At 42.1% G+C, this 27,303-nt stretch overlaps 1 protein-coding gene across 2 annotated transcripts; it reads right to left on the bottom strand.

The window, feature by feature from the left end:
• Positions 1 to 5,698: 5,698 nt before the first annotated feature.
• SLC25A46 (solute carrier family 25 member 46) lies at positions 5,699 to 25,418 on the bottom strand. Of its 2 annotated transcripts, none has more exons than XM_066617651.1 (8): positions 25,117 to 25,418; positions 22,970 to 23,012; positions 20,262 to 20,319; positions 19,915 to 19,992; positions 18,227 to 18,327; positions 14,659 to 14,715; positions 13,764 to 13,821; positions 5,699 to 8,099 (listed from the first exon to the last, which is right to left on the bottom strand). In XM_066617651.1, the coding sequence occupies exons 1-8, from the start codon at positions 25,334 to 25,336 to the stop codon at positions 7,521 to 7,523; spliced, it is 1,194 nt and encodes a 397-aa protein (XP_066473748.1). In that variant the 5' UTR covers positions 25,337 to 25,418; the 3' UTR covers positions 5,699 to 7,520. The 2 variants fall into 2 exon arrangements, with proteins under 2 accessions (XP_066473748.1, XP_066473749.1); XM_066617652.1 differs by having other exon boundaries at positions 22,970 to 23,007.
• Positions 25,419 to 27,303: the final 1,885 nt, after the last annotated feature.

The following is a 27,303-nucleotide window of genomic DNA, read 5'->3' as shown; positions in this document are numbered from 1 at the left end:
TTGCAGAATATTCTTGTAGTCACAATTAGAATTATCAACCTATTTGATAATTAGAGGTGCAATGTAGACTAGCCTCTTTGTGCTGCACCCCAGGCAACGTGACTTGTTACAACTTGTTACAAATAGTCTACATATGTTGGCTGCTAGATCTCACAAGGACCTCTCAGCAAGAAGAAGCAGCATGAACATAGGAAATAAAAACAACAGCTCTTCTCAGAGCCAATTAACAAAGGACACAGGAGATGTCCTGAAAATTGTGAAACTTAATGTGGACAGTGTGAGCAGGTCTAAAGCTGATTATTTACTCAGGCTGCATACAATAAAGCAGCTTGATGGATGTATTGGGTGACAGTGGTGAAAAACTTGTGACATGCGTTAGAGCACATATTAGAGCTTTCTCCATGGTGGTGATGGCAGGAAGGAGGCTCTTTGCCGCACACCGCATCAGGAGAGCTGTCCAGCTGAGTTGTTTTAGCTGTCCAGAACTTGTTCCACCTTGCTCCTGAGAGCAGTGTGAGGAGGAGAGCTTGGTTTCTCACTATGACCAATTTTCTAGGCACTTTGCAGATAAAATTGCTCACATCCATTGTCTTGGATTCCACATCGACAGTGCTGGTTGATGTTCCCATTGCATTTATAGGGCTTCTTGTTTTGTACAACCTGAGGATGTGGACTAGGTCCTGCGGAGTGTGAGGCTGTTTCCTGCCTGGTTTGGCTTATTAGATCTATCCAGAGGTGGTGGCTGGCTGAGAGGATAGGGAGGGTGATTAATTCATCTTGGATGGAGGAGGTGCTGCTAGTGGTATTAAAAGTTGAATGTCATTCACCACCTCTTGAAAAAGCTCTCCATGGCTTCCACCATACTGGATAATTACTGGCCACGCTCAAGCTTCCCATGTCTGGGCAAAATGATTGAGTGGGTGGTGGCATCTGAGCTTCAGAGGATCCTGGATGAGATGGATTATCTGGACCCCTTTCAGTCTAACTTCAGGCTGGGCTTTGGTTGCTTTGATAGATGAGCTATGCTGGGGGTTGTTCAGAGAGAGAGAATCTGTCCCTGTTGGTCCTGCTGGGACTTTCAGTGACTTTTGACACCATTGACCACAGCATCCTGGGTTGTGACTTTGGAGCACAGCTTTGCTGTAATTCTGGTTCTTCCTGGCCAACAGATCCTGAAATATTCTTTTATTTTTATGTCTATTGTAAGCCACCTTGGGCACCCCACTATGGGGAAGGGAAGGCAGGATAAAAATCTCTTAAGTAAAATAAATGTGCAAGGAAAACACCTTTGATAAATGATATTGCCATTTAGTTTTTTTATTCAATAAAGTCAATGCACTAAGGCAAGCAAATTATATATATATATATATATATATATATATATATATATATATATATATATAGATATAGATATAGATATAGATATAGATAGATATAGATATATATATAAAAATTATAATATATAAGCATAAGAAAACTTTAGCAGGAAGGCGTTAATTGAATATTTCCTTCCCAGCGGGAAGATTGCCTGATGGTCTTGTCTGCCTTACTTGGCTGGAGTCTGAAAAAGGAGCTCTGTGAGGGAAGTGGAAGACACTCTTATCACAGCAGCTTTACATCAAGGATTGAAATATTCAAACAGTTCCATTTAGCCTGCAGAATGGCTTTATCCTCCAAGTTCTGGGTGGAATAGTATTGTTCCCAAGCCTCTTTGCTTGGGTGTAGCACAATAGTCGAATTTGTGCCAACGGAAGGCTAGTTTACACAACTCGTATGCAACAAGATTCCACTAATACAAGGGGGAGAAACTGGGTGGAGGTCAGGGTTTGGTGGGTGGGAGAGGTTTAGTGATGTTGTGAAATGTTCAAGTTGAAGGAAATTTGACCAACTTCCAATATTATGACTTTTATAAAATCTTTTTCAAAAAATCCACCCAATCTTTGACGAACTACTTTGACGAAGTTTTTCAATTTCACTATTCATCCCTCTTGACCCATCCAAGTACTGTTCTGCCGGTCACAAAATGGCATGTGGACTACAATTTCCACCCCTACCATACGGTGGCCTTTGTGCCCCCTTCCCCATCATAGCATAAAGAAGAATCTTGCTCAACTGCAATTCTTTGCCCTTCATTGTCAGGACGCATCCATTAAAACTGAACACTGAGAGAGCTGGGACAGACTAAAGAAAATATTTCTTTACCCAGAGTGTAACTAGACTGTGGAACTCCTTGCCACAGGAAGTAGTGATGGCATCTCACCTAGATGCCTTTAAGAGGAGATTGGACAAATTTCTGGAGGAAAAGTCCATCACAGGTCATGTCATGATAGGTATGTGGAAGCTCCTGATTTTAGAAGTAGACCACCTCAGAATGCCAGATGTAGGGGAGGCCACCAGGACAAAGGTTGTGTCTTGCTGTCTTTTTGTGCCCCCTGAAGCATTTGGTGGGCCACTGAGATACAGGAAGCTGGGTTAGACCAGCCTATGACCTGATCCGGCAGAGCTCTTCTTATGTTCTTATGCCCTTGCTCCCTCTCAGTCTAAAGCAATAATCAGAGTCAGGCAAGTGAGTGAAGTTAAAAGTCAAGTTTTTCAGACAGCCAGTGTGGTGGCAGACTATGACTGGGTTCAATTCCTTGTTCAGCCATCAAGTGTCCTGCGTGACCTTGACCCCTTTCAGCCTAACCCATCTACCTTTACAATGATAAAAGGGGAGGGGAGGGGAAAAGAATATTGTTCGCAATGCTAAGTTCCTGAGAGGTTAGGCTGCAAGTGCAATATATTGGCTCCCATGGACAGTGGTGTCAGTGCTTTCACACAGGCATGATGGTGCGCTGGACCAGTAAGAGTTGGTTGTTTTCAGCCTACATAGGCTCTGACTTCTGGACAAACCTTCAGAATGCAATCAGTACCTATGGGGACTTTATTGTACAGTAAGTGAAATCAGTGCCACCATGTGGGTGAAAGATAGAACACAGAGCATTCAGCACATCCAACTGAAATTGGCACAAGAGTATGTCAACAAAGTAAACACTAGTCTTGATCATCATTAGTAGACCTAAATCAGAATCTCTTTTTGCTCAGGGGTTGCTTATACTTATGATGATGGCATAATGTTATGCCTGCAAAAGGGGTTTTGGAAGTTAAACCATTTTCACTGGAAAGTCCCTCCAAAGTGCCCGCCACTTCCTAGATCCTCATCATCAACAAGAGACAGAGTGCTAATTTTGCAGCCAATTATAGCACATAAGTAAGTCCCAACCAGGATGCATAGATTTCACTTCTAGACAAGTGGTGTGAAGCTACATCATTTTGACCCCCATAGCTAGACAGTGAGGAACAACTGGAGACAAAAAACGCATTGTGCTAAATTCCAGAGTTACCCAAATACGCTACAACCTGACACTTGGGGCTGGAAGGAAACTAAGGCAGCTGTTATCAATCCCCTCCACCTCCCCAGCTCTGTACTCAGCCCTCCCGAGCTCCCCAGTTAACAGCTGTCCCCGATTCTCTCAAGGTGGCATTCTGAGCTTTTAAGAGTCTAGTCCTATGCATTTCTACTCAGAAGTAAGGAAACTTACTCCCAGGAAAGTGTGGATCAGATTGTAGCCTAAATCTCATGCTTTGGCTTGCTGGGAAGACTTACTTACTGGTCTGTTTTGTTTCCATAGGCTGGAGCATGGAGAACCTGCACCATCTCAGTCTGAAGGGGGGGGGGAATTGGGAAACACTCCCTGGGTTTTTTAAAGCAATCGCCCCTATTGCTATCGCACCTGCCCCTGTGAGTGTGTGAGTGCTCCACCTTGCTGCAGTGTTCTGGTTACACAGGGTTTTCCACCTCCCCTTCCCCTCTTCAGCCTCTTTGCTGGCTCAAGGGCTCCAAGAGTGTTACTGTTCCTTCGAAAGGGGAACCTCTTCCATGGCTCCAGGGCTATTACACTGCCTGGGCAAGGTGGAGCCTTTTTTGCAGTGTTTTGGGCTGCCTGGAAAGGGAGCAGACTACAGCAGGGCAAAGGAGGCAAAGGTGTGTGTGACTTTCAGTTCCCCCCACCCCATTTGTATTGAGACAAATCCGAAGATAAAAAATCCATGGATAAATAGGTTGCACCTGTAAATTCAAATAAGGAATTTATCCAAACCTTTCAAAGACCCTCTATGGCAGTGACAACAAATTCCATTTGTTAATTAGGCATTGTGTGAAGCACTTCCTTTAGTCTTTTTTAATACATCTCAATCTTGTACTCTTATGGACCTGACAGGAAGGGAAATCTACTTATTTGAAATGCACTAAATCATCATCAAATGCACCACAACCTCCACTGTTCCCTGATTTAAAAACAATGCATAGGGTAAAAAAGGCTGCACTTCAGAAGTTGTGAATAGCAAGGGCTTCTATGTGCAGTTCTTTGAGGCTGGTGCTGTAATGAAAGGAACTCCTACACCCTAAGAAGCCCTTAGCTTAGTCTGCCTGTGCCCCTGTGCTTTGCAACCTACATGCCAATGGGCAGGCTTAGCCCAAGTTGTATGTTGGCATCACCCATGTGGCTAATGCCTCTTCCCAGGCCCCAGACAGTAGACCAGCAGACAAAAACAGCACCCAGTAGAGTTTTGCTCATGCCTGTTCATTGGTCAAACATATCCACTTGCCCAAGGCCAAGGGAAATTCCTGGGACTGAGCTAGGGTTTCTTGCTGTTGGAATAGCCACTATGAAAAGGAGAATCTTTAGACCCCTATTATAGAAAAAGCAACCCCCAATCCAGTCAAATTGTTTTTTTGGGGGGGTGGTGGTGGTGGAGAGATGACCTCTTTCTAAAACTTTTTATGGCCTAGTAATTTGATTTTGAACAGTCTGAGCCTTCCTTGTTTATCATGTTTCTTGTATGGGGGGTTGTATTAAAATACAACATGGTCCTGCACTGAGACAAGTCTTTCATTAGCACTTGTCCAAGAGTTCACTGAATAGCAAAAATACATTTTCACCTTGTGCTTATGGTTCTTTGGCTCTAAGCCATTATTTACATATACCATGAAGACTCAAACAAGACAGTAGTATTTTTACTTTTTACCAAGAAACTTGGGTATCTGAAGTGGGCATGCTGCCTAAACACCAAATTCCATGCAGTGTGAAATGATCACTTTGTGACTTCCTCATCATGAGCACAACTAACCATTTTTCTCATATACAGGTGGGGCCTCCATATCCACAGATTCTGCATCCATGGATCTGGCTCAATGCAGGTCTCCTGAACCCGTCTAGAGTGAGACCTGGTTCCACCTGAGGCAACCAGAGCTCTGCTCTGGTCACCTCTGGAGGGCTTTCTGAAGCCTGGAGAGGCAGCATGCATCTGAAGCTGCTTCTGCGGTTTTCAGAATGGCTGTTTCTGGTTGAAGAACCACAACTTTTGGTTTCCCAAGGGAAACCAGAAATCATGTTTTTATGCCATATATGGTATTCTGAGGCCTGGAGAAGCCCTCCAGCAGAAGCCCTCTGCAGCCTCTGAGGGCTTGGAGGGTTCAAAGGGACCAATAGCAGATTTGATTATCTGCAAATTTCAGCATCTGTGGGGTCTGGGAACAGAACCCCCATGTATAATGAGGTTGCACCTGTATTCACATATTTTACATGCCTTTTTAAACACTTTGAAGAGGTTTGGTGAAATGAATTCTTATGTTGCAGGGACCCAAGGCTCACTACAGTTCAATGTGTTTTAAGTTTTATTTAGATTTCACAAACTGCACTGTCCCTTTAAAAAGAATCTTGAATACATTTTAGAGCATTATAAAAATATATGACATCCACAACAGACATTAAACAGCCCAGCTTTGTCCTGAATCTTATTCTCCTCTAAAGTCAATGTCTGTAATCAGTTTTATTCTCAGTCAAAGTCCAGATGCAGCACAACCGAAGTTCTCCTGAATCCTCAATTCCAACATCTAAGTGCATACAACATCCACAAAAATAAAACTGTAAGCAAAGCAATTGTTTCTTAATCCAGTTCATTCATAGGTCATCCCATTTGTGTCAAAACAGTTCAATGTCTAACAGTTTCACTCTGAAAATAAAAAAAACATTTATACATGAGATTCAAACTTGCACATTAATTTACTAGATTCACACAGATATCAAGTTTCTTATAACACATGTTAATTTATCAAAAAGGCAGGATTTTTTTTTCTTTTAGCATGCTAATTCACTGTAAAAACATGTCTTCCTAAATTCCTCCATTAATTCAAGGATGGATAGAAAAGCAAAATGAGACATTTAATTACCAGTATCAGTTTTCACGAAGCCAGATATTGGCTTTTTAGGAAGAGAATAGAGTTAGGTATTGTTAATGGGCAACAGAGCTCTGCTCTATGACAACCTATTCCAGAGCAGCTATGCAAGGATTTAAATGGCTAAAATCATAATATAGGCTATTGTGCTGGTAAGAGAAAGACCACCAAATTCAGCCAAAGGTCTGCAGGTGGATCTTCAGTCTTAGGAAAAAATTAAGTGTGGAATTACAGTGAGTGTCTTTATACCTTGAATGGAAGTTGAAAAATGAGTCATTAAGAACCATGATTGTTGTAGTCATGCAATAATCAATAAAATAAAAGCTGAAATGTACTTAGAAAACACTTACTTGAAACAAAGCCCCTTAGATGTCAAGAAAGCTTTCTTTCAACTATTCTCATGGTAGCAGTCTAAGGGTAGTTTTTAATGCATCTGCTATTTACTCCTTACAACATTTTTCTGAAATCCCATATTTTATTTTCTGTTAGCCTTCTAAACTCACTGAGTGGGGGGCAGATACCTGTAGCTAAGACTTTTTTCAGTAATCAAGCAGACCAAGTTTAACTACAGAATCTTTACTTTAGATACCTGACATAGCAATTCAGGTTTTTTTTGGCATTACATACCTTTCTGCAGGAAAGCATGAAATCATTCATACTTACTAAACAAAAATCCAGAGTGGGAAAATTATGACCAATAATGCATTTTGCAACAATTTTAACACTTTCTAAAAACAATCAGGACATTCTTTTTACAGCAATTATATAGCAAGCTCATTCAGGAGATTTATGAACATTCATTGGTTTCTGAGTGCATCTACATATACTCAATATAATTCTCACTTCAAGTTACAGATCAAAGTTAAGCACAATCCTCACAGCAAGTTTCTCTGAGAAAATAGCATTCTCTTGCAGAGCTACCATCCACTTTTAATGGGAGTTTATGCAGGAGAAACTGCCAGTAAGATTGTGTCCAAGATCCATCAACAATAGTCTGCACATCATATCCTCCACACGTTAATACAGATTTAGAATGCATTTTCTAATATATTTCAATATTTTATCGCATTTCTTTTTTCCTCTGATCAAGTGTTGTGTAAAGGACATAGGGGGACTTGTATGTCTATTTACAATGGAACATTCTATGTGCTGAGAAGAAAACCATTAGTGCGGATTCTAATCTTTCAGATGTCACACTTTAATCTAGTTCCTATATGTGCAAACTTTCAAGTAATCACATCCATTAAGAAACATTCTGAAGTAGTGTGGTGTAAAGGATTTTAGTGAGCTGCAATAATGCAACATGCAATGTATACTGTACAACGATAGCCCCAAACCCTTTGTAAAATCCCAATATTCCTTCTTCACGCTTTATGGTATTGATACAGTCTCTCATTCCTTCATACTGAGAATTGATGGGAAGAACTTCATATCCAAGGTCCGTATTGTCAATGATGGTGCGTGTTCCCTGAATATGAAGGCGGTGTAAAACTGTCTCCAGTGGGTAGAGCATGACATCAGCACAAAGACTTGCAGCAAAGCTAGCAATAAGTTCTGGAAAGTAAGCATCCAACATGCTTTGCACAGAACTGGAGTTCTCTGTTGCAAGGCTAGGAGAATTCTCTTTCTTTAGAAAGTATAAGACTAACTTCTGGACAATGCAACTGATGATGTAATGAAGCACGCCATGTAGAACAGTTGGAAAGGTCAATGCTAGAAGAGGGAGAAGTCGCTTGCTATGGGGCACTCCCAAGCCCATTACTCTGCCTATGCCCTCTTTCAAGCAATCCAAAATTCCAGGATTGTCCCGAATTATTTCACTCTGCAATAAAAAAATATCAGAGTATTTAAATGGAGATGAGTCCAGATTTTGTGCATACTGTAAAAAGGGTGACCAATTTAAACCAATTAAATAATAAGAGATCTTTAAAATATTCCATATGCAAACATGGGTTTACATCCAAATAAAATCTAACAAGTCAGTAGAAAGAGTTCCAAGTGTAATGAGAAGCAATACTTTTCCAAGTCAAACAGCACCATGTTCACCCATAAAACCTGCTAAATGGATCTGCTTTCATCAGCAGCTGTAATACAACAATCAATTTTTCCTTAAGTTATCCTTTTTTTGAAAACACATCGCAACAGGCTCCCAGCATTTCAACTTTATATAAATCTCTGAAAGTTTCTAGCCATGCCTAAAGCCTTAAAAATAGTGTTCCATACGAAAACTGCTATACAGATCCTTACCATGAATGCCAGGTTGACTCCATTTTTAAGATGAGTTTGCACTCAAAGATACCCGAATCAGTGGGGCACCAATCTTGGCCACATACTCTAATCTTGTGAGCCATGCAAATACTTTCAGCAACCCCAGTAATGGGAGAATCCAGCAGATAAAGAGATGCCATCAAGCATATTACAACTTTGGATCATCCAATCAAAAAGCTATTGAAAACCTCCTTTCAGTACCCATAATCTCCACCAAACCTTTCTATTGAATATGCTAATGTTAACCTCCTCAGTCATTCATCTTGACTGTCATGTGCCTTGATTGACCTGTCTGTTAAACATGTTTCAGGCTACTAACTCTTGGTACTAGAGTGTCTGTGCCTGGCTACCCTTGCTGTAGCCCAAGACCTCCCTTTTGCCCTCCCACCTTTTACTTGCCATCACCTATCAAATTGACCTTTAGGAGCTTGATAAGTACACCAGCTTGCCAAGGCATGTCTCTCTTGGGAGCTGCCACCTGCATTGTGCTGCTTTAAGGTACCCCTAAGCAGAACCATTCTGGACTAACTCAGACCTGAAATCACTGGGTCTCTCCAAAGATCCTTCTTGCACTGTAAGAGCTGTAATCAAAAAAGCTCAGACTCAGATTCTAGGAGCTCCATGTGCCTTCACCCTGACAGCCTTCTTTCCCAAGTGCCCACTTAGAATGGAGTCCAAATGCCCACTTAGATCCAGTCTTAGTTGCTAAGCCTTCCCAGGAATTTGGCCCTAGCATCTAGAGCTCACCAGCCCTCCACCTAAAATCCCCAGTCTGGTTGCCTTGACGTTGCCTTAGGAGATCAGAATAGGTATACTCTCCTCATCTTCCTTTCTTATGTTCAGATTAACTGGCAGCACAATCTGCCTCTCCTTCATGTCTTTCTCTCTGAACCTTGTGAGCTCTGTATATACCCATCACCCTCCTGTTCTATCTCTAAACCAAGTCAAGGTAGAAGACTGGAGATTTTTCCTCAAGTTCCTCAGATTTAGTCCTCTTGGCCAATCCAAGGGCTCTGAAACTCTTGATTTATAGTTTGGGGGGGGGAGGAGAAGAGATCAACACCTCTTTACCTGGTACTTTTACCCCACGCAGAGACTTTTGGTACTAGTTAACACCTCCAGCCAAGAGTAAATTCCCCAGCTGTGAGTTAAGATTAGCATTCCTGCCATGAAAGAGCTAACTCTATCCACTTCTACTCCTTTCTGTCTCATAGCTACTGTGCCAAAACTTCACTATTACAGTTCTACCCTCCTTTCTATCACTCTGTAGATTTTTTACCTCTTGCTTTCCCTTGAGCCTCACCTCTCTTGAAACCCTTATGTGCTCCAGATTCAGCACTTTGTATACATGCTGCTACATCTTCCCTCAAGTGCTGTCTTGTTGTTCAGTCGTGTCCGACTCTTGTGACCCCATGGACCACAGCATGCCAGGCCTCCCTGTCTACCACTAACTTCCAGAGTTGTTGTCTTGTTATTCCCCCACAAATGTTCCCCCCCCCGGAATTCCCTGAGTAGCACCAAGTTTCTGGTCAATTAGATTAAGTGTGACTATGTTTTATATGCTGTTTTCTCCCTATCCTTGGTTATAGTAATTAGCCTCCGCAACAGACATGCTATTTCTACTTTGCACCAGCTTGGGCTTCAGGTCCTTTCTTTTTCCTTTCTTTTCAGCAGCACCTATTGGTAGGTGCATGCAATGTAGCCAACACCCAAAGACCCTAAATATGTATGCTGTAGGTGCACATCTACAGGTTTGTACATGAATCTCCGGATTATCTGTGGCAATTCTAATTAAGTATTCTGGAATATATATATTATAAATAACCTTGAACTCCCTCCCCCCTGGCTGCCACTTAATGCTGCTGTCAGGATGAAATGGCAGCAAAAAGGGTCACTCTAACATGTACAATCCAGAGAACACATTATTATTTTGCTGTTTTTAATTATATAGACCACTTTTGAAGGAGTAAGTATGAAAGGTAGCATAAATAATAAATAAATAAACAAATAAATGTTAAAAATGATCAAATCCTACATAATCCTACCTTTATAATTTTTAAATTAAATAACTATCATTAATGAGAAATATTTATATGCATACTATAAAAGCAAAGCAATAAAAGGCAGCAATCACAAGCAGAGACTTAAACCAACTTCAACAAAATTCTACAATCAGTCTATATTTAATAAAAAGAGATAAATATCTTTCATTGGTTATAACCTAATTAAAAAGAATGCAACAGCACTCATGTAAATGATCTTCTCCACCCCCTTCCACTACTGCCTTTATGCTCTTTTTGAGAGTCCCCAGAAGCTACTTTTCAGGGAGCAGGACAGACTGATAGGTAAGTGCCCCTGAACTCATGTTACTTAGGATATTGTGTAAATCCAAAGTAAGTGTCTCTTGAGTACAACTTCTAGAGATGTAGTTATGTTGCAGCAAAAGCAGTCTTGTGGCACCTTCTAACAGAGTTATTGTGGTTTAAACATAATGGATACACTAGCAATCACATTGTGGGAATTCCAAGATGTATTTAACTTTTTTTCAGATGAGGTCCAAGTAGTGTATGCTATATATTCCACACACACACAGTTCCTCTTTATCAATCAAACCCCAAAGGGAACACATAATCCAAACATAACAAATTAGATCTCAATTGATGTTTATCACTGCAATTTATCTTCCAATTTAAAATTTTCTGGAAATCCCACATCTCTGGCTGAACCCGATATTATTATTAAAAGATTTGGCATTCAACTGACAATAGTGCCTCCTCAATGCTATTTCGGATAAGCAGCAAACGGAAGCAGTGGGCAGAAGCAATTCTTCTGTAACTTACTGTCATCCTTAAGTGTGAATATATACACACACACAAAGCACTTTTCCTTCAAAATAGAATAATTCATACTATGTATCCTGCACTGGAGGAAGGGAACCTTTGAATACAACTATTGCTCATGAGCTGGAAATGAGGTAGTGTCACTGTTATACCCCACCTTCCGTGCTATTTAGCAGCAACAGCAATGAAAAAATATCAGAGGATTTCCTGATACAAATTTGGATTACCGCCTAATTTCTTCTGCCAGACTACTCACTATCAAATAAGTATGAGAATATGGATGACTTAATCATGTACACAAAATAGCTGAACTGAAATTTGTATTTTTAAAGCATTATGAAGGCAGGAATAGAAACAATTTTATTGGATTAAGCTGATGAACTGGTGACCATTTGTTCCACCTGAAAACAATTGCTTCTAAGACTGGGTACACTTGAAACGAGGGTTTCTATATATGCAATTATGTTTCCATAAGGATCATAGCTGATCAGACTGAATTACTGCATTTAGTTTTTAGGACAAATGTTGCGGGGTATGTTGGGCAACATGGGGGGGGTAACCCCTTCCTGTTATTCTGAAAAAGATTAAAAAATTAATTAAGAAATACTCTTAAAAGCATGTATATTCAGGTATCAACAATTTAAGTATTCAATTGTAACACATTGTAATATTATTCTAAACCCACTGTAATATCATGTTTGCAGTTCTACACCAACTATTAGAATAATTCTTCCTAAGCATTTGTTTGGACAACCATTCTTACAATTATACTGATATGATCTTTTAAACAATATTGCTAGCTCTTTTCCTCCCAAAAGTAAGGCCCACAGTACCGTATGATGACATATGATGCTGTTTTATTGGTAAAGCTAATCAGGCTTGGCTCTGTAAGCTGCCTAGATGGAAGATCACCTGAGAATCACGTGTAAGGTGCTCTGAGCTCTTCAGAGAAATGAATTAATTTGAATTAATGTGATATATGTAAGAGCCATTAACAAAACAGGTTAAATATCCCTTATCTGACATGCTTGGGGCCAGAAGTGTTTTGGATTTTGGAATATTTGCATATACATAATGATGTCATGGGGGTGGGACCCAAGTCTTTTTCACACATAAGTAAACAGTAAAAAATATGGCATGCTATTAATACAGTGAAAAAATGGGTTCAGGGTAACTAAGCTGCCAAAATACCTATAATAGCAACAATGGACAAAACTTTTTGGATTTTGGAGCATTCTGGATTTCGGAATTTGGGATAGCCTATACTCGCAGAGCTAGTTAGCATTAACATTTGAATCCCCAGAAAATCAAGTGAACACACATTTAAATAGGACATTTTTACGCAGCTTCTTTACCTTGAACTTCTGTTTTTCCAAAAAATAAAAAAATTAAATTGTCAAGTGCGCCCCCAAGTGGTTTAAAATCACAAACTTATAGCAGCAAACCAATAAAGTTACTATTTACTCGGTGATACATTCAAGTCCAATTATTTCTACCAAAGATAGTTCAAAATATTTAAGATCATGTGCCATTCATTTTTTAGATTCAAATAAAATCATTTAAAGAAGTTAAACAAAACAGTTCTTGAGGATGCAGGAATTCTTTGCTGTGAAACAAGATACCTTAGAACAGGGTGGTCCAACTTTTGGCAGCTGGGGACCTGCACAGCCCTGGTGTGACCCTCTGACTGCACAGATGCAGAAGTAATTGGTGGTGACATGATGATGTCACTGCCAATTACTTCCAAGTTATGAGCTGCTGAAGTCACTTAGCAGGATCAGTCGGAAAGAGGCGTAGGGGCTTTTCAATATCCCTGCTTCACCAGTCTGGCTTCTCTTTCTCTAAATAAGTTGGAACACTGTAGCAGGGAGACCGAAAGGCCACTCAAGGAGGCGGCAGTGGGGGGAGCTGCGGTAGGGCTTTTGGGGGCTGCCAAAATGGGCCTCGTAGGCCTCTTGTTGGACCATGTAGCCTTAGAACTAGTATTTGAAATAGCCAATAAGAAGACATGTAATATTGCAATGTATCCAACAGTTCTGGAGTAGTGGCACTTCTTCTCAAGGTATAATTCATATAAATACAGAGTAGTACCCTAATAAATATCAGCAGAAGGAAGTTTATGCAAATGAACTTCTCCACCCCCTTGTTAGCAAAGCAGTTCCTTGTGCTCCCTCAAAATATGCTCTGATGTATTGGGCACTTTTAGTTGGTGAATGTCTCATAGAAACATAGAAACAGCAGTGCTGTCCATTTGCAGAAGAAAGAGTTGGGATACAACCCACAGAATACAGGGTCAGACAAGACAATGCAAGGACACTTTCAGCTCTGATTCCCTAAATAATGACACCTGACTTCATGCAAAAGCATTCAGCACTTACTTGCACGGTTTCAATCAAACTTGCTGAATAAAAAGGCATTGCTATCACGCAAGTCAAGCTAGAAGAATAAGTACAATAAGTTGAATTAAAATTCTGTTAATGACATCTGTCACCTGCTATGCTTTCAAATAAACAGCACAAGCAACAATCCAGTTAAGTGAAGGCATTTTGATTTAAGCCAATTTAGCTCTGTTTGGACTAAATTGGCTTAGATTTAAATGCCTGGATTAAGCACTGGATTTGTGTTTCCTGGACACTCCTCTGCTAAACTCCTCCTAGTTATAAAGTTACCTATTCACTTCCAAATTAACTTAGTAGTTACAGATTTTTAAGCTAATAATTCTGAATTTTCCTATTAAGCAGATCAAAATGGATTATACTGTATTTTTTGTCAAAACCACAGCCTGTCTATGTTATTGCAGCAAGTTCTGCTCAGTTCGTTCACGAGAGTCTTTCAGAGCAGAGAATCTGATCCCAAAGTTCTGGACATCAATGTTTAATCAGTATTAAACCCAAATTCCCAATTCCAAAATATAGCAAAATGAAGTTATGCTACAGATTGCTTCTGCCCCCCTTTCACGCTCCTTTATTTTTTCCATTAGGCAAAACAGACAATTTTAACTGTCAGATTGTGGCCTCAATCAGGCATCACCATGGCTTGCTTTGACAAAAACTACCTGTTATCAGCTTTGTGAGTTGGTATTATGGTTTGTATAAACCACAGTTTTCTGTATTCAGAAAATTGTTAAAGCTACAAATGGAAGTTTCTAATCTGCTTCCCACATGAAAGACAGGGAAAGTGGAAATATGCAAGCCTGTGGCTCATTCTCATCAGAATAAACGACTGTTTTCAAAAATAGTTTTGTTGTGTGGGGAGATTATTTTCATTACCTACCCTTTCAGCAAGAGATGTCCTCCTATCTGTCTGAGACTCCATTTATATGAAAGTTCTCTGAAAAATCAAAGCAACAATTGCCTATCAACATTCAGTACCAGAAACTCCAGACATATCCACCAGTCCATAACATTTTATGATAAGGAACCTAACCTACAATGGATATAAAATGCCATTGCACGTGTGGAACATTCTCTGACATGGAAGTGAACTGACAAGAATCTCCCTTGTGTGGCTCTTCAAGTGCACTTTGGAATCATCAAAGAGGCCAAGACAGAACATGTGTACTATTATAAAAAGCCAGGCTTACCTTTTGCATGATATTGGTCTCTAAGTTGTTTCTTTCTTTAAAAAAGTTCTTTTGATTGATATCAGTACAATGGGCCCTATGTATCCATGGGGGATTGATTTCAGAACCCCCTGCGGATCGTAAAATCCACAAGCGCTCAAATCCCTTATATAAAATAATTTTCTCCAGCAGCCCTTCATAGAGACGAAAGGTTGGGGGGTAGGGGAGGATGAGCAAGACCGTGAAATAAAGCTAGCTTTCAAGAACTTGTATTGCAGCAAGCACCAGATTCTTCTCCTTTCTTCAGGGAGTCGGAGCTCTTTCCTCCTCCTCCTCCTCCTCCTCCTCCTCCTCTCTGCTCCCTGCTCAATTTGCTCTGACCCACCAAGTTGTGGTCAGCAATGTTTCTGAAAAACACAGCAACCCTGCAAGACATGTTTTTGGGGCAGGAAAGGACAGGAAGGAGGAAGAGGAAAAGGGAACATTTGCAGCCCATCATTTTCACAACCATGCTCAAGTAATAATGCTCACTTCTCGTTGTTGCTTCAGCACTGATCCTGCAAAGTGTCCAGTTCCTCTGCTGGAGAGAATTCTCCATTCTCAATTTCTTCCCCCCTTTTGCAGCATCCCTTTCCCACACTTCTCCCCAATTTCACATGTTGCATGTATGTAGGTTGGTAAAATTGAAGATATTTCTTTCTCCCCCCTTTCACTTTCAGCCTTCCTCCCTCAACTCAATCTCAGTCCAACAGCTTCTGGCTCACTTGCTTGCTCTCACCCACAGCACAGCTCCTGCCCGAAACTCCTTTAGGCTTCTCTGGCTGCCCAGTCAGCACATGGGGCAGGTAAATTGTACACACTGCCTAAAAAATCTACAAATTGCCTAAAACACATGCACATTGCTTAAGCTTGCATAAATGGCTGGGTGAGGTGACTGCAGGATATGTGACTTTTAAAAAATACATTTTCAAATCATGTTGATTAAATCTGCTAATACGGTGCCCATGGATACGAAGGTTCCGCTGCACAGATTTTATAGATTTACAATGCTGCATTGCACAGCCTAAAGAAAATTGATTCTTTTTCTTGGAACTCTTTGGGCTATGCTCAGGGAGACTGGGGTGCAAGGCTCAGGAAGAAAACACTTTCAGCAAAGTTCCACATGGCATTTCTTTACTTGCTAGGAATTTTATAACTTCTTGCTGAGGAAGCATTTAGACCTACTGACTGTTTTCCTCTAAGAGAAAAGGCAATGGACAGCAATGCAATGATTGCTATTCTGATAGTTACAAGATAAAAGACACACATTGCACTTTCTGTATTGCACTTTCTGCACCCGTTTTTCAGTAAAAGACATCTCATTGAGTCTTCCCTTACTGAGCCAGAGTTTACTCAAAATTTGAAGCATTTCAAATGCTTCTTTTCCTTCAATTCTTTGGGGTTATGAGGGCCCAAGTATTGTATCCTCTCCTAAAAAGCAACAACCACATTTGCAGACTTTGAAATGCTAATTTTCTTTAGGAATCTCAGTCATTTTAATAGTAAAATTCACACAGTGGCAGACTCAGTGGGTACTCAGAACTTTACTTTTGGCTTGCCTCTATCACTATACACAGTGCTAGTGCTATTCACAGACAAAGCAACGAGCACTTTATCATTTCTTTTCAGGAACCCTGAAAAACATATCCAGCAATCAACTCTGACCTACTTACCTGCTAAAATGGTTCAACCTAATTGGGTGTGACACTGGTGAGACGATCTGCTAAACATCATAAGCTATTTAAGATCATACAGATTTCATGGGGAACCTGGGAATATTCCAGTTGTTGTTCTGCACTTTCAGCAGCACAGAATCAGATACCTGGAGATATAGTTGGCTTCAACAGATATTGATTCTAAAAATGAGTCTAATCCACAGAAGAAATATTCAATTACTGCTTATATAATTACACCCAATCAAAGTTAAAAGTTAAATAGATTTATAAGAGATGCACAAACTACTTTTCAGATGGCTAAAAAAAGACTTGCCCTCTACAAACACCATACCACAGTCTCATTTCTAGGCTCTTCTGCTAATATTCTTATATGAACTGCTACACTAATGGCAGACTATCTGCACTAATAAATAACTCACTATAACACTGTGAATTATTTATCCATCTCTATCATTCTTACTCCTTTGCTGCTCTTCATACTGTAATTCGCAAGAACATCTTTTGCAATTGCACAGGATTTATACTGATTCCAACAATATTCTTGCCATAGTCATCTATGTGGATCAGATATAGTGATCTAATGAAAGTCTGATTCAAGCAAACTCTTCAATATGCAGTTCCAAAACACCAGCGTGTGTGTGAGTGCACACCTTTAAACAGAGCTGCAATACCACACTTATGGCACATGCTTTTTCCTTTGCTGTAATTCTGGCATTAACAGAACTATGTAATCACTTGTACCCCAAATGACTAGTGAATTATGTTTTTTCACCCCCCCCCCACATGCATAGCACTGCATAATGGAACCGGTTAACAACTTTTAAGTGTGACAATTATTGCACAGTCCTACAAGCCTTTACGTTCACTTGAACCAACATTCCAAGATGCTCATTGTTCTGTCCTGTTAACAGAGTGTTCACTCTTTTCATTGAAGTACAAGCTACTGTTTGGATGGAATACCCTCCGTTAAGAGAAAAGAGAATTGAACTTGCACACCCAAAGAATAAAGAATGTAGTAATGATAGAGCCCTTAATTTTCCCATGAGCCCTTTATTTTCCCCTTTGTGGCGGAGCATGTGTTTTACATGCTGAATGTCTTGTAAATATTTTAACTACTGAGGTTATATTAATTTGAAAAAGTGACATCTATACCACTACAGTATAAAAATTACAATACAAGATTAGTAGCAGAAGCAAACCTGCAATACAAAACCATTCATAGAGAGTTCTAATCTGCAAGGGTAATAGAAGCATGGGTAGTCTAAGGACAAACAACGGATACTGACTTAGCCGGCAATTATACAAAGCTTTACATAAACAAGGCTATTTCACTTCCATAAAACTCTCAGTGATGTCATTTGACTGCTATTATTACAGAGCACACTTAAATGCAAGGCAGACACAAAATGGCAAACTGCCAGTAACTACGGTAGATGCCAGAGTATTTAACACAAGAGACTGTCTACATACAGCCTTTTTTGCGTGTGCACAGCAAACCATTCTCTACCAAAGATATACTAATACTCATGATTAACACAAGGAAAAGAGGAAAAAATGGCAAAACCTTGGTAAGGGTGTGAATTCACTGATAATGCCTTCTGCTCCAAGAGTTATGCCTTGAACAATGAATGTGCTTCCCATTCCTTTCCAAAGAGCTCTGGGACCCTGAAATTGAGGAAATGCAGTTACATACAATTTGTGTCTAAACACACACACACACACACACACCCCTATCCAACCACCCAGAATTTAATATAAAGTGCCAAGCAAACAGCCCCAAATATTTTGAAAAGTGTAATTCTCCCAAATCCCCTCCCACACCTTAGTGATATGCAATGTGTCTAGCACTGGGTTATAAAAAGCCAAATTCTTATTATATAAAAATAAGAGATTGAATGATTTTTTGAAGGTAACATTCTTCCTGGGAAGGTTGTTGCTCCAGACTGACTGACTGACTGACTATCTATCTCATAGACATTCCTGCCATCAGATAAATTGCCCCTATATGATACAGCAACCAAACTCAAAAATTAACCAATAAAATGTTTTGATTTCAGTGCAAAAAAGAAATTAAAAATACGTATATATAAAGTGTGCACACAGAAACACACTCAAATATCTTGATTCAGTTTTTAAATACTCTTTTACTGACAAGTTAAAAAACTTTTGAGGTAATGGACATCTAGTTGCACAAAATGGGGCTTTCCCACCATATACTCCACCATTAGCCTCCTGCGCTGCCCAAAACCTCTCCTGTGGGTTGGAGACCCTCTGAGGAAGTGGTGGAATAGGATGTGGGGGGAATTGCTGGAACAGGGCAGGGGCACAATAAAGGAATGGAACCAAACTTTCACTTTTGCAGCTACAGATCAAATCTGATATATGCAATTTATTTTGATTTGAGACTATAAAATCCAATCTTCCATCTACTGTAATATTTTGTTTCTAGCAAATTAGTAACAAAATGATCTATATTTGGCCTTTGTTCCTAAATGACATGCTAACTAGTTAGGATATGGCCTGCTCAATCCTGAGCTGCCTGTTGCGCAGGGACTGCCATGGCACCAAAATGGCTGCCACAGCAACCTGCGTGCAACAGGGCAGCTGCCAGTGGTTCCTCAGGGGAAGGGGACTTTTGCCCCCTTCTCCTAAGTAAAGGAAGTAACCCTGCAATGGGGCTACTCAATTCTGCGGCAACCCTTGGGCTGCCGTAGAATCAAGAGCCTCCATGTTGGGCCCACGGCCCGACACAGAGGCTCTGGATGCAGAAGAGCGGAGCTCTGTCAGTCCCGCCTCCCTTCCTCTGGCACACCTCCTCCCTGCCTCCCCCCCTGCTCTGGAACGCCTCCTCCCCGCCCCCACCTACCTCACTGCTGCCTGGCAGTTTGGGTGGCTGTTCAGCCATGGTGGTCCACCAGTATTAGCCCAGCGCTAAGCTAGCACAGATGCTTATGGTATGTTTGCGACACTCAGTGCCAGCAGAGGACCGGCGGTAAGAGCTCAGGATTGGGCTCTTAATATCTTGAGTTAGACTTCAACAGTATATTCTGAAACCTATTTTATTATACATACATTACCATTTCCGTGTTTTTACGTATGTGTTTAGTGTGTTCACAAGGAAGTTTTTATACTAGTAAAGAAAGTGAAAAAAATCAGTATTGAAACTGGGCATATCTAGCAAGCTTTTAAGTTTTTTAAAACATTTTTGACTTTGTGAAGAAAGATTATTATACACAGATAGCAAATACTAACCTGAGCTTTGTTGATGCTATACATAATATTGATGATCGTAAATGGAGTAAGATGATAATTCTTGGCATGATAATTAACCTGTCAAAAACACACAAAGTTATTAAAAACTGACAGCAGTATATCAATTCTTTCATCCCAATTTATACCACAGTTGGGTAACAGCATTATGACTATTTTGCTAAACACTTCTTAGATCACGCAGATGTAATTCAAGCTAAAGTGTTCAAGTTAAATTAAACATGGCACTTGGATAACACATCTTGTCACTTGAACCCAAGTGTTTAGTTAAGGTGAGTACTACTAAGTGAATTTAATCTGAGACAGTAACTCAGACACAAACAACTTACCTGGCACTGCCGACGCAGAACAACACAAGGATGAGCCAGCACATTCTCTGTGAACAAACTTTGAAAAAATAATATCATATACTAAAATTGCCTGTCTAAGCCAAGAAACCATTTATTTGTAAATTATACAACTACAATAAGTTTTTACAGTATTAAAAATATTTCATTACTCTAAATTTTGATATTTATGTGATATATATTAGTGAGAATCAGAAATTGAAGCTATTGCAAAACTCAAATTTCTTTATTTTCTTTATGTTAAGATGTAGCTTCCTATTACGGGGATCCCATATCCGCAGATTGGGTCTGCAGGGCCCCCTGTGTGCGCTCCTTGGTGCGCCCCATTCAGAGGGTCCTCTGAGCCCAGGAGACATCCATCCATGGCCTCTGTCAGGCTCAGACTGCTAAGTGGCTCAGATTGAGTCCGGCAATAAAGAAACACTACTTCCATTTTCTCAATGAAACCGGAAGTGACGTTTTTAATGCCCTCCGGGGCTTCCCCAGGCCTCCCCAATGCATTAGAAGGCATTAAAAACATCACTTCCAGTTACATGGAGAAACTGGAAGTAGGTTTTTTTTTTTTACTGTCGAATTCAGAGGACCCTCCGGAGGCAAGGGGAGCAGAACTCCCCGCGGCTCTCGAGGGGGGGGGAGGCATTTGCCCATATCTGTGGTTTCACTTAACTGCTTGGAGTTCTAGCACGGAACCCCTGTGGATATGAGGGCATGCCTGTATTTATGAGTAGCCTATCTGCCAAAGCACTTGAGGCAACTTGCAATAAAAACAAACAACAACATGAACACCCATATAAAATAGCAACCAGTTAATAAATTCAGACATAAAAAATACAAAAACAAATCCAAAATAGAAGTGGGTGAGTGGATGAGAAAGGCAGAGAAACAGTGAAAATCACAGTAGACGATGTTGGACCAATAGTCTGATTCAGTACTGTATAAGGCAGTTTCCTATGTTCTAGAAGTAGCAGCATACCTAAAGAAATAATTTGAAAAATAAGACAGAAAAGCAAGACTATTTGATTCTGCCTATACCAACAAAACCTTTTTGAAATACATTCCTGTAGCAGTTAGTGTTAAAATATCAGAGAGGTGGCTTGGCAAGCTTCCCATATATTTCACAATAAGGGTAGGGCAGGGAGCACAGTCTTGCTTCTTGACAAAGATGTAAAATTTCTAGAAATTAGGAAGCCATGGGGGGGGGGGAAGCTTTTTGGCCTTTTTGGAATGAAAAAATGAAAGCTGAACTACTGTATACACAGTAGTTATGTTCATATCAACCCTACGCTTATTCAATAAGATGAGTGTGCTTTTCCTAAAGCAGCAATGACCAGCTGTCCAAGGACCTCAACCTGAAGTTTTCTTTGGGGGGGGGGGGCAATTTCATCTAAAGGAGGTGCTAGCCAGCTGGAAGCTAAGTCAGAAGTGCACCATCTTTTCCCTGGCCAGCACTGCTTTCAGGTTTTCCTCTCAATTTGCCAGCAATCTTATACAACTAGAGCACCCCCCAGCCCCCAAAAGACTTCCATGTATAGTTCTTCATCAGCATAAATGTACAATATCTTTCCAACTAGATCTAACTATAGGCATGCACCGCTTAACAAACTTCCATTTAACAATAGACTGCATATATTACGATGGTCAAAGAACAACAAAGAGGCTCTTAATGTGGCAGTCAGGACTCCCGTAGCCTGCAGCAGTGTGTCTGTTTAGACAGCAAAGAGGCCCTTAATGCAATGAAGAGGAAGTCTATCTCCAGTAGCCTGTACAGCCAGCTAGTTTCTGACAGGGAGTATCTGTTTACACAACAAAGGCACTAGACTCGGCTGAATGTTCACTTAACAACCTAATTACATAACAACAGGGATTGGAGAATGTATCCTGTCATTACGTGGGGCAAACCTGTACATTGTCCCTACTTGTATATTGATGCTGTTCAAATTTCTGGCTCTAACTAGAGTTATACGTCTGTTATTATATTGCTTCAGCAGTACAGCATTATGCTAAAGCAGGCGTGCTCAATAGGTGGATCGTGATCTACCGGTAGATCATGAGGCAAAATGAGTAGATCGCGGAGTGCCGACCCCCCCCCCTTCAGGTGCCTCTGGAAGGAAACGCCGGGAGTAAGGCCCATTGTACTCAATGGGGCTTACTCCCAGGTAAGTGTGGCTAGTATTGCAGCCTCACAGCCTAATCCTAGGCATGTCTACTCAGGAGTAAGTCCTGTTATACTCAGTGGGGCTCAAGGTACACCAACATACATTGTACATATAAATGTTATATGTTATGATGGCGCGAACATTGTAAAAAAACTCTGGTAGATCTCCGGGCCTTGCTGGGTTTCAAAGTAGCTCTCGAGCCAAAAAAGTGTGAGCACCCCTGTGCTAAAGCAATGATTTTCAACCTTTTTCATCTCCCAGCACACTGTCAAGGCACTAAAATGGTCAAGGCACACCATCAGTTTTTTAACAACTGACAAGGCACACCATGCTGTCTATGGTGGATCACATCCCCCACTGGCCCTACTAATAAATGGCCCTCTCCCAAATTCTTGTGGCACACCTGGGGACCATTCGTGGCACACCAGTGTGCCACGGCACAGTGGTTGAAAATGGCTGTGCTAAAGTCTTATAAAGGCATATAAAATGCAAAAGCCATATTACCTCTGAAAATTTTTTATATAGAGTTCTTACCTTGCCAGGCCAATCCCGAAGCCAGCAAACCTATTCAGCTGTTCTGCAAAACAGAGATGTTAATGTTTACTTATAACAGCAAAAAGGGTAGCAAATATCAGCACAACCAATTTTGTCAATTGCTTGCTTTAATAAGTCATACACATAAGTTCAAGTTGTCTAATCTAGGATTTGAATTAATTTAATAAATAGCATGCACAAACACCAGGGTGTTTTCAAAGATGACAAACCAATATGCAATTGCTTTCCATTTCTTAAATATGAAGTTAATATAAATATAAGTTACATTTCTTTTGAGTTTGACAAAAATGGGGCAAATGTTTTTCTAACAAGGCTACTGAGTGATGAAGATTACTGGGTAACCTTGAGTTGGTCACTCTCAGTCTAACCTGCCCCCATTTACTCTAGTCTGAGCAACTTGGAAAAGGGTGGGATATCAACAAGATATCAGATACCAGCATCATTACCAGATGCTACAGTCATGTAAAAAAAAAAAAAAGACAAGGCATCATCATGGTGCCCTCCTCTTTCATTCACAGAGGAACCCGGCTAACCATCTGAAAAAAACAGCACTGAATCGGAATGACTCCATATCTAACAACTTAAGCTATTTCTGCTCAATGTTGCAAGAATGCAACAGGGACCAAATGCGTACAACTGTAGGCCAGGCAAAAACGGGTTGATAACTACAAATTCCAGCAGTGGGAGAGGCAAGGAGATATACAGAGAAATAAATAGCAAGTTCCTTCATGTTGCAGGGGTTGGGAATTTCAATACCTTAGGAAGTACTTCATCTGCACTATCCTATGGGCTATCCTGAACAAGATTTCTTTGAGAAATGGACCTAATCTGAGCACCTTGCAGCCTACGAACCAAGCGCCTGTGCAGACAAAAGGGGCAGGGGAGGCACTCAAACCAAGTTTTACAGTGATAAGACAGCTCTGGAGAGCAAGTCATTTCTTGTTGCTCTGACTCTTCATGACCCTGTGAACTACCGCAGGGGTGTCAAACCCGTTTCATAGAGAGCCAAAGTTAGCATTCAGGGCTTCAGCTGAGGGCCGGAAATGATGTCATTAAGCAGAAAGTAACATCATTAAGCAGCCAGAAATCAGACCCTGTTCTCATATAGAAACTCATTAACTGCAAATGACAGAAGAGAAAGTACGCAAACCCTGATCATATTTCAAGAATTGGGGAAGCCCAAATTTCATGTGGGCTGCTGTTTCAGCTGTAACACCTCAGCAGCTGAGAGCCTGAGGGCTGGATAAAAAGCTTCCAGGGGCTGCATCTGGCCCCTGGCCCTTATGTTTGACAACCCTGGACTACAGCATGCCAGGCACCCCTGTCTACCACTGACTTTCAGAGTGTGTCCAAATTCACGTTCATTGCTTCCGTGACACTATCTAACCATCTCATCCTCGGCCGTCCCCTTCTCCTTTTGCCTTCAATTTTTCCCAGCATCAGGGTCTTTTCTAAAGGGTCCTCCCTTCTCATCAGATGACCAAAGTATTCAAGCTTCAGCTTCAGTATCTGTCCTTCCAGTGGGTTGATTTCCTGTAGGATTGGCTGATTTGATCTCCTTGCAGTACAGGGGACTCTCAAAAGTCTTCTCCAGCACCATAATTTGAAAGCGACTATTCTTGGGCGCTCAGACCTCCTTATGGTCCAGCTCCCACAGCCACACACTACAACTGGGAAGACCACAGTTCTGACTGTAGAGTCATTTCTAACACCAACAAAAATAGGAACGTCCTGAACTAAGAAGGAAAGCATCATTGCGTGGACAGAACTGCTACTCAGATGCTCAGACTCCTGGAACTGAGCCTGGTTCAGTGGTTTTCAACCTTTCTAGGCTCAGGGCACACTGAGAAGGCTCGCCAGAGGCCTTCTGAGCTGACAGGGCAGACTGTGCTGTTGGTGGGGCTCACACCCCCAGTGCCCTACGCATGAAGGACCTCCCTCAACCTGCAGACCAGTGTGCCCGGGCCAGTGGCTGGGTCAGGGAAAGCCGCATGGAGCAAGAGACAGGCAGCGGGGCTAACCAGGGGCACGGGAGGCCCAGCCTGGGGGGACCGACAGGCCCATGGCTGGGGCGTCGCGCCCTTCCGAGCGGCGCTCCCCGGGGGCCTCCTGTCTCCCTGGCGTACCGGAGCTGGCGCCGCCGCCGCCGCCGGGGTAGGGGTCCTCGTTGAGCCCGGCCGCGCCCAACGGGGTCCCGGCGATGAACTGCGGGGTCTTCTCGCCCCAGTGCAGGTTGCGGCTGCCGGGGATGTCGGGCGGGGTGCTGACCCAGTGGCCCGGCTCCGGCTCCTCTCGGACGCCCCGGTAGCCCAGGCCGTCGAAGCCTTCGGGGCGCCGCGGATGCATCGGGTAGAGCAGGGGGAGCGCGGCCGAGACGCGCCGACTAATGGGTGACAGAAGACACCTTCCAACGCTTCGCCCTCCGGCTCCACTTCCGGGTGCGTGCCGGAAATAGACGCGGCCGCGCTGAAGCCTGACCGCTCGCGTCACGTGACACGGGCCAACCGCTTCCAGCCTGCACGTTCTACTAGACCTGCGCAGGGTGCGTGGCTTAGCGCTGTCTCTCCTGGACCTTCTCACATCTTTCCCTGGGCTGGTAGCCTATCCACACTTTACTGGGAGTAAGCCCCATTGACTCTAATGGGACTTCCTTCTGAGTAGACACGCACAGGCTTGGGCTCCTTGCGTTTGGAGCCTCGCAGCCTAATCCTATGCATGTCTACTCAGAAGTAAGTCCCATTAGAGTCAATGGGGCTTACTCTCAAGAAAGTGTGGGTAGGATTGGGCTGTCGGAGTGTGCTGTGCCTTTGGAATGAGAGTACATCTGGTGCATCTATGAAGTGGATTGTAGTTAGGGGTGTGTTTTTGGGGTGATATTTTCTTCCCCCAAAATTTCTTGATTAAAATAGCAAATTGTGACGTTATGTGTTTTTATTCCAAGGGCGTATTTGAATAAATTATAATTATAAATTTTAATCCCTTTAAAAATGTACTAGCTAGTACCAAAGGCACAGCACACTCTGACAGCCCACTGTGATATAGTGTCAGCAGATGCAGCCACAGTATTATTTCCAACTAGAAAAGTAATTTCTTAATAGATATCTTAAACACCAAATATCAAATACCAAAATGTGGTGTTTTGTGTTTTTGTTCAGATATTTTGGCACCAAAATATATTTTGTGTTTTATATTTATTTGGATATTTTGTGTCTCTCACACACACACACACACCTGACTGTGGTCCACAGCTTATGCAGCAATATCTTTGCCATTTTTTAAAGTCCCACCAGACTTTCTTGGTTTTGCTGCAACAGATGTATCATGACTATGCTTTTGGGTGAAGTTTGTAGTGAAATTGTATGTTAGAAGCTGTCCTATGGTTCCCAAACTGTGGGTCGTGACCTGATTTTTGGTGGGTCGCGGAAAGATCAGATAATGAGTTGCTTCTAACTTTGAGGCTGTTCAGAAATCAGTTACTGTGGTTGCTTGCAAGCAGCTGTGCTCCTGCAGTCTATACAGCCTGGTAACCTAGATGGGTCCCACGAGGGAGCCACTTTTGAAAAGGGGTCCCGGTGCTACAAAGTTTGGGAAGCACAGGGTTAGACCCAGCATCAGAGACCCTCCATAAAATCCCCCAGGCCTCGGGAGTTGGGGGCGGGAGGAGGCTTCGCTACTGGTTTCAGTGGGCCCCAGAAGGGCGGGACGACACTCACTTGGGGGGCGGTCCTTGCTCTCGCTGCGGTCATCCATCAGCTCCCCTCCCCGGCGACCCTGCCACTGTGGCTGCCAGCCAGGGCCGGGGGCGGGGCGGGGCGGGGCGCAGCAGTGCCCGCAGTCTCGCCTCCAGCGACCGGCCGCTCCTGCCCCTCCCTCTGCTCGGCGGCGTCCTTAGCAACCGTCCTCGCAGCACCGAAGCGGCTGAGGGAAGGAAGCGCAGGCAGCCATCCGCTGAAGGGGGTAAGCGCGGCCAGGGGAGCAGCCAGGCCAGGCTGTGGCCACCCGCAGCGCTTTCGCTGCCTGGACAAGCGGGCACTGCCTGGTCCAGCTCTTGGTGGTTTACGTGGGTGTTTTTCTCTCTTTGTTACACACACCCAGAGAAAACACGCACACACAGACGGAGAAACACACAGAATAACACGCACACACAGAGTAACACACACACACACACACACACAGAGAAACACAAACACACACAGTAACACACACAGAGTATAACACACAAACACACACAGTAACACACACACACGCATAAACACGCAGAGAAAAAACACACACAGAGTAACACAAACACACACAGAGTAACACAAACACAC

Source organism: Tiliqua scincoides, chromosome 2 (genome assembly GCF_035046505.1).
Source record: "Tiliqua scincoides isolate rTilSci1 chromosome 2, rTilSci1.hap2, whole genome shotgun sequence".
NCBI lineage: Eukaryota > Metazoa > Chordata > Lepidosauria > Squamata > Scincidae > Tiliqua > Tiliqua scincoides.
The sequence above is the reverse complement of the archived record's forward strand: the minus strand, read 5'-3'. Positions and strand labels throughout refer to the sequence as shown.

What these genes read in the sequence shown, in the direction of transcription:
- SLC25A46 (XM_066617651.1), bottom strand. Translation starts at nt 25,336, where the DNA reads ATGCATCCGCGGCGCCCCGAAGGCTTCGACGGCCTGGGCTACCGGGGC. An exon ending in GGACATCTCTTGCTGAAAGG is followed by an intron (nt 13,822 to 14,658) that starts GTAGGTAATGAA and finishes TTATTCTTCTAG; the next exon opens with CTTGACTTGCGTGATAGCAA. An exon ending in GTTTGATTGAAACCGTGCAA is followed by an intron (nt 8,100 to 13,763) that starts GTAAGTGCTGAA and finishes TTTTTATTGCAG; the next exon opens with AGTGAAATAATTCGGGACAA.